At 39.5% G+C, this 7,929-nt stretch overlaps 1 protein-coding gene across 1 annotated transcript; it reads right to left on the reverse strand.

Annotated features, from left to right (window-relative positions):
- Positions 1–723: 723 nt before the first annotated feature.
- PDCD1LG2 (programmed cell death 1 ligand 2) lies at positions 724–7,929 on the reverse strand. Its single transcript, XM_010160385.1, has 6 exons — positions 7,874–7,929; positions 5,757–6,127; positions 4,435–4,719; positions 3,733–3,873; positions 2,954–2,995; positions 724–806 (listed from the first exon to the last, which is right to left on the reverse strand). Exons 1-6 carry the CDS (start codon positions 7,927–7,929, stop codon positions 724–726), a joined length of 978 nt encoding a protein of 325 aa, XP_010158687.1.

The raw sequence follows: 7,929 nt of genomic DNA on the forward strand, positions 1-7,929 counted from the left end.
TCTGTTGAGTAATCTGTTCAAATGTAAAACTTCTTGCTGTCGTGTTGAATAGCATCACAGGTCATGGGTATTTTTTACCTGACGTACTTACGGGGTTTTACATAGACTGTGCATTAAAATTCTGTCCTGTGACATAATGTTGATTTACGTTGGTGTTGGATTTTTTTTTTCTTTTTGCCTGTCCTTTGATTTAACTTCAACCTCTTATTCCTTTTGTGATATAAAGTATCTTTCACATATTGCCCTGTTCGTGGTTACTTGTGGTAATTTCCAGTTTAATACGCTGGGAAGTTTGGAAATGAGATACAGGCATGTAATGATATCTCCGCCTGAAAGATGACTGTTCATGACATAAGATCACATGTACAGATTTTATTCAAATTCTCACAAGATGTTTGAATACAGATATCACTCCTGAGACTGGAACAGACAATAAAGGCATTCTTAAACAAAAGTTCCTTGAGCAACAGTAAGACCAAAAATAAAGTGTATCAAAGGCACTCAGATAACCTCTTTGCAATAGTAAACCACATTTCATGACAGCATAATTCTCAGTAACTTCAAGATACAGTACCTGAAAAAAACATTGCTTTCCACTGCTGCAGTGCCAATAAATCCCCATCAGTTAACTGTTCATCCCAAAGCTAAAGTGCTGTAACTTTCCTTTTAAGTCCCCAAAAACATACAAGAAGTGCAAATTACGGCATGTAAGATGAAGAGTTTTCACAGATCCACACTCCCACTGTCTCTTGAAGCTGTGACAGTTGACATGTATAAAGCTTCAGTTTGAGAATTAAAATCATCTCCTTAAAGAAAAAAAATGGAATAGTATTATTTTTAAAATTGCAATAATTTAAGCAAAGAAATAGCCTGATTTTAACAACTGAATGGTAGTGAAAGCACCATCTTCATCGTATGCAAGCTTTTCTGGGCCATGCTGAAGTTACCAGTGGCTCTTTAAAGATGCCATTAATAACAAAGACATCCTGTTGCAGTTTTTTCAGATGGAAGAATTCTCTCTCACGCTCTTATCTGTGAGCCAAATTCTGAATTTTCTATTACGTCAAGGCTATCACTTACTATCAACCATATAAATGAAATAACAAAACTGAAATCTGGTTAGATAACATCCACGGGAATGCTTGTCAGTAAAATCTGTGCATCTGAATAAAAGTTTGCAGAACTGGGACTTCAGTGATGAGGTCAAATGTCGTACATCTCCAGTACTGATACAGCTTGAGCTGTAAGTTAAAATGATAACACTAACAATCCTATTTCCTGTAACCATGGCCATGACGGTCATTTCCAAGGCTCTTTGGTAAAGTGTCTGTGGCTTTTATGCTTCAACTACCTACTCATCATGGAAAAAAGGTTCTTTCCAGTGTTTCTTAAAAATATGTGGTGCTGAGAAATATACATGTTTGTCATATGACTTACTGCATTTTGCACAAAGATTTTCGGTCATTAAAATGAAGAAGTAAAGCAAAACCACAAAAAGCAGCTATCTCTCCCTTAATTTCTTCATTTCAGTAAGTGCACAGAGGAGGCTAGGGCCTAGAAAGTGAAAAAGAAACTTACAACAGTAATACAAAAAGCCACAGGAAGCCACGCTGTTCCCAGACAACATGCACTGGAATTATGTCCAGACTCGCACAAACGCTGTCCTCCAGATGGCTGCTTGCCTTGAGCTTTTGTTCATTTGCACATGGCATAAATTCCACTGAAGTTTCACACCATCACGTGTGATGGTCAAAATAAGAAAGGGCCTTTGACTACAGCAAGTGTTGACTCTGAAAGGTGAAAGTGTTTTTCTGAAAGTGTCATTTTGACTGTATTACCTACTGATGGCAGTGGGTAATGTGCAGGCACTACAACCTGAGGTGATAAGACAATCAGGGAATCTGTGGCCTCTCTGTGCGATCCCTGGTTTTTATTTCACCTACAGAAGTTACTTTATAAGCTGGTGACTTCTGGATGGGTTTTTGATAGTTTTTTTGGCAGTATGAAACACAGGTGGCTTCTCAAGTAAATCCTGTTCTTGGAAAAGCCCTAAACTGCAATCGTGTCCAGAAACTGCTACGTATTGTTTCTTCAGGCTGCTCAGTGAGGTGCATCACAGTTTTGGTCCAGTTTTTCTCCTTGGGGGACAATCATTCATATTCCTGAAGCACATCAGACAGCCTTCTGGCTGCCTCAACAGGCTGCATTAGATTCTGCTTGGACACCAAGGAATTACAGCTGAACCCAAAACCACCAGCCTTAACACTGGCCACAGCCTCTCTCCTGACCATACATCAACCTATCAGACTTTTATTTATGGATAACAAAACTGATTTATATTTATATAAGTAAGTGGTTTAAGAGCTTTCTTGTCATATTGCTATATAGTTTTCTATGGTGGTTTCTTTTTTTATAGTTCAATTTTAGTACATATAGTTATATGTACTAGTAATAGTTATATGCACCCTGGTACTTTTTTAGGCATTACCTTCTCTCTGCAATGGAAAAATTCCTGGATGTCTAGGAAAGACAAACACTCATAAGATGAAAAGTGGCTCAGTGGATGACCTAATATTGCAAATAAATGAGGTACCATTTTATTTGTTGTTAAAACCTGTAGCCTGAATCAAAAATCTAACAGACTATTACCACAAACATCTTGATGCTTTCCAAAACAACCAGCTTTCTGTGTGTATCCCACTCAGCTGCTACTAGAACTGCAGTTAGTAGAGTGAAAAGGAACAAACATTTATAAATTTTCACATCGTCTGTGAGACAGTCATAATGTTAGATACTGGATTTTTAGAAAACTGAAGAAAATTTGATTTTAAATTCAAAGCTAGCCTCTGTTTTGATGTAACATTATTTACGTTGCCATCTACAGATTTATAAATATTTTAGCTGTAAGAAAGAAAAAGCTGTAAGCATAAATAGAGAAAGCTCTATGACTTACTGTCCTCATCTTTCAGGCTAGCATTCAGTTGTCTCTTCCTGTCTGTTAAAGTAAATATATACAAATTTAGCTTAAACATTTCTAGATGCTAAAGAAACAATACCATTCATCAAACTTGTAGATTAAACTGAGCTTTAAAAACATTTACTCTCATTATTAACTTATACCACATACGTAAACTTCTCTACACCTCTTTTCTTCTACAAACCTTGATGGAAATTCTGAAGTCCTTAACAGCAAGTCTTTCATTTCATCACAATAAATACATTGGTCTGAGTTTACTGGAGTCTATTCATACCCAAGAAAATACTAGAATAATAGCCTGTTTGCCTTATTAGTTTTCCACCACTGCACTTTCAAACAAGGAAAGAAACACTCTTCGTACCAGTCCAGTACAACACACCATTTTAGCTGTACAGCCTTAGTGGAAGTCGAAAACAAAAGGTCAGTGTCACATGCTGCAGCTACAATGACTTCGTAGCCATGAAGAAAACACCATTCAAACTATGTTTTTATAGCCCTCCTTACCAAGCCAAAGCTTGTTTGTATTCTTTAGAGAATAGTACCTCGCCAGATAAAAAAGTTTATCTTCCCATATACCGTGGCTCACAAAAGTATCAAGGCGAGGAAAATAAAATGCAACTCAAACGAGGCTATCTAGAAATACAACGCGACCAAAGTCAAGCAAGTGTGCTTGGAGCTATTAAAATTTCCAAAAGGTTGTTCACAGGAAAAATACAGAATAAGTGACAAAATCGACTATCTGAAGTAAAATGTACCTTCTTTGTGTTGCCCATTCTTGAATGATTTTCTCTTTTGAAGGATTATTAGTGCAGAGGGAAGGATAACTACCATCACACACGTGGGGATGATAAATAAGATGAGGGATTTTTGTCCGCTATACTGTGTACTCATTAAAGCTGTCAGGAATGTGAAAAGAAAGTAAAATTACAACTTCCAAAACAGGCATCATTTATGAAGTTATCAGTTCTGATTCTCCGAAGTCTTTCTCTGACTGAACAAAAGATTCTTGAAATTTATCATCAGTGTTTTACATTCATTTTATGAATACTTTATTTTGCAATATTACTATAAGAAGCCTTGCAAAAAATTACTTGTCTCTCATTTGTATGACATTTGAGTAAGCACTACTGCAATTTATCTGTATACCACCTGAAGCACAATTAATTAGGAGTCTAGATCAGCGAAGACACTCATGCAGATTAAAGTATTTCCTCTGTACTGGCAGCCAAATAATGGGAGATACCCTAAACTTAACATACACAGAAAAATTACAGACTGGCTTGTTGAAGTGTGAGTTAGCTGAGGCTTCAAAGGCATAAATAGTACTGACTTGTTTCTTTTCCAGAGCATCTGGAAATACTGCAGTGTTTTCTAGAAACAAATTCCAGTGACGAATCACAGGGCACGATGTACGTACAAGAACTCTCTGTCTTGTTCAAGTTCAAGGTGATACAGACCTGAAGTGGAAATGTGTGCTGAAGTTTCTGCATTCAGTTCTTTATTCCAGAACACACAGCTGTAGTTCTCACTCATATTTGGTTTGAACATCAGGATGCTGGTGACATTGTAGAGACCGTCTGCGGTCAGCGTGTAGGTGGTATTTGCAGATCCACTGAGATTGAAGTTCTTCTCATTTTGCCAGAAAACCTCTGCCAGAGGAAAGCCTTCTGACTGGCACATAAAAACAAACTTGTCTTCACCTGGTTTCCTCATTACTTGAGTGTTTATTCTCTTGTAGGTTGCTGCATAAGAAAAAGTTGAGTGAAATTACTTCATGCAACAATAGTAATTTTCCCACTTCAATTTACTTCCTTCCCTTTAATGCTGTATTTTGTCTATCACTGTACCTGAGGTACAGTTATTTGAAATGATGAAGGATGTTTCATAGAATAATTCTGTATTTGTTATTCAACCTTTCTCACACCTACAGTGGCAGAACTTACTCCACTGCTTCATACAAGGCTGCAGTTGACACTGAATTTATAATTCACCTATACAGAGGAAACAAGTGAAGTCTCATGGGACTCTATTTTCACTTTTTGAAAATTCCACTTCAAGAAGACTGGTTTTAATGTCTGTTTTACCATAGCTTATAAACAAGGGTAATATTTTCATCATATTAGAACAAAATGAACTTAAAAATGGCTGTATCCATTTCTGCATTTGACAAAACTCACTATGTAAATGCCTGGATGGGAAAGGAATGCTGCCTTGTATCACACTGTCATGCTGCAGTTGTTGGGAAATGCCAGAGGCCTTTCAAAGGACTGGTCTATCATGCTATCCAGTAACGCACCCCCTTATTACTAATGTCCATTTGGCTCTGACAAACACAGAAAATCAGACGTCCTTGCTCTGGGAGCTGCAGTCACTCCAAGAATTCCCACCCACTTCGGTAGTTGCAGCAGGGCTCCTAAGCACAGTAAAGCACCTCTGAGAAACTTCTGGGAATTGTCAGAGGTGGCTTAACAGTGGAGGGGGTCAAATGAGAAGCAGAGGGTGGGGGCACTGGAGAAGAGGGTGTAGGATGAAGGACATAAGGGGAGCAGTCGCTCTCCCTCTCTGGTGCAGGTTGCTCCTGGAGAAGCTCAGCTGGATGTCAAACCAAACACCAACCGGCACTAAGACAACTGCTTTAGTTCACCTGGGGGCTGAGCACAGGGTCTTGTTGAGAGAATTAGCAGGAAATTCCTCCAAATTAATCAATTTCTATAAGCCTGTAGGAATTTAGTGGGGACATCTCAAAGAGTGTATCTTTACATTCAATTCAGTCACGAACCTTTTACTTGCAAAGTGACGTACTTGTAGTCCACACCCTGGTACTCAATGATACAAAGGTATGATCCTGCATCAGTGATCTTCACGCTGCTGATCTGAAGGATAGCTCGTCCCAATTTCAGTTCACTCTGCAAAAGTGCTGCTCTTCCTACGTAATCCTGATGTTGGGATGCAGGGAATGCCTTCCCATTACGGAGTATGTACACCTCTTTTGATTGCGACTGGCCCTGCCTTTTTTGCTCCCAAAGAACAGTCAATAATTTTAGGTTTAGTGAGCCGTTCACAGGGAATCTGCATTCCATAGTCACATTGCTCCCATACTCCACAATGTATAGCTGTTGAGGAACTTCAACTGTAAATAAAGCTGCAGCAGGGAAAGAAAAGAGTTTCATTTGTTGTATTCACCTATGTTCCCCTCTACTCTGTTCTCACGAGACTTCACCTGCAGTTCTGGGTCCAGCTCTGGGGGCCTCAGCATAAGAAGGATATTGACCATTTGGAGCAAATACAGAGGACGCCATAAAGATGCTCCAAGGGCTGGAGCACCTCTCCTGTGAAGAAAGGCTGAGAGAGTTGGGGGTGTTCAGCCTGGAGAAGAGAAGGCTCTGGGGAGACCTTATAGCACCTTCCAGTACCTGAAGGGGCTACAAGGAAGCTGGGGAAAAAACAAGGAAGCTGGGGGGGGGGGGATGGTTTACAAGGGCCTGTAGTGACAGGACAAGGGGAAATAGGTTTAAATTGAAAGAGGGGAGATTCAGATTGTACATCAGGAAGAAATTCTTCACTGTGAGGGTTAGAGACACTGGAACAGGTTTCCCAGAGAAGCTGTGGATGCCCCATCCCTGGAAGTGTTCAAGGCCAGGCTGGATGAGGCTTTGAGCAACCTGGTCTAGTGGAAGGTGTCCCTGCCCATGGCAGGGGGGTTGGAACTAGATGGTCTTTAATATCCCCTCCATTTTTACCATGTTAGTAGTATTCATAGCAAATCCTCTATATTGTGTAGTGATTACAGAGTCTGAAAGACAAGGACAAACAAGCAATGTTTGTTTTTCCACATTTTACAAATAACGTAAGGCTGACACAGTGATTACAGAGGAAGCACTTCTGTGAAACTATCATTGTATCTTGTATGTCCTAGGATTCTAGTAAAACCAACAGTTAATTGTGGAAATAGTAAATCTAATTTCATTATTCTTCACAAAGAGAAAATCAAGTGTAACTCCTGTGAAACAGAGAGCTGCACCAGGTAAACACACGTAACTTGGAAGAATCGCTGTGTAGCAATTACAGTTTTCCACAAGCCTGGGAGCTTTTGAGTATCATTTAATCCCATGCATCTTCTCAAACATATTTAACAGTATTACAGAAAAACTATCAAAATAATCTTCTTAGCCATTCACCAAATCTGAAATCCATATTGTTATGAATATTTTACATTTTTCAGTGTCTTGATAAAAGTGAAGTATTTATGATACATCATTCAGTATACCTTGTTACTACTTTCTAACTGGATGTATCATATATTGGTAGATTTAGTTCAGAAGCACTTGGAAATGTTGATAGTGACATTCAAAAGAGAAGTTCATGCAACTGTTCATGCATTCCTTTTATTTTATGTGTTTGTGAAATACAGGGAAAGCTGCAATTCCTCTTACCAATGGGTGTTTTTTTTCACTTTAATACAACCATAATAAGGGAAAAAATTAATATGAAGTACCAAGCCCCTCCTGGGTTTTAGCCAAGCTGCTTCTGCTGCAGGCGTGGACAGGGGATTACATGTGGTTTTACTTTGCTCTGCCTCGCAGTGATGTTGTTTAATTTACAACTGGCCTAGGTTGCTTTGGTCATCCTCCCTCTCATAGCCCTGCCTGCTTGTGCTGGATGCCTCAGCAGTCCATATCGTCCGCTTTAAAGAAGACAGATTGTGTAAAGTGACAGGTGTCTGTTCTGTGCTCAGTGCGTACACAGGGCCTTCCTTCTGTAAGGTGTGGCAAAGCAGAGGCTCCACACAGCGCTGGCTATTCATGCAGTATCACTGGACGTGCTGAAGCTCTTGTACTGAGGGAGTAGCAGTGTTTGGAATTGGAAGCATTGGTGGAATTGAAAGGCAGTTTCTCACCTGAAACCACACAGAGCTGCGTTTCCAGCAACAGCATTGTGAGGCTCTGGAACAT

This window comes from Eurypyga helias, unplaced genomic scaffold, assembly GCF_000690775.1.
Source record: "Eurypyga helias isolate BGI_N326 unplaced genomic scaffold, ASM69077v1 scaffold16591, whole genome shotgun sequence".
NCBI classification, from domain to species: Eukaryota; Metazoa; Chordata; class Aves; order Eurypygiformes; family Eurypygidae; genus Eurypyga; species Eurypyga helias.

What these genes read in the sequence shown, in the direction of transcription:
- PDCD1LG2 (XM_010160385.1), bottom strand. Translation starts at nt 7,929, where the DNA reads ATGTTCCAGAGCCTCACAATGCTGTTGCTGGAAACGCAGCTCTGTGTG. An exon ending in AGCACACATTTCCACTTCAG is followed by an intron (nt 3,874 to 4,434) that starts GTCTGTATCACC and finishes CATTCCTGACAG; the next exon opens with CTTTAATGAGTACACAGTAT. An exon ending in TAGCCTGAAAGATGAGGACA is followed by an intron (nt 807 to 2,953) that starts GTAAGTCATAGA and finishes TTTTTCTTTAAG; the next exon opens with GAGATGATTTTAATTCTCAA.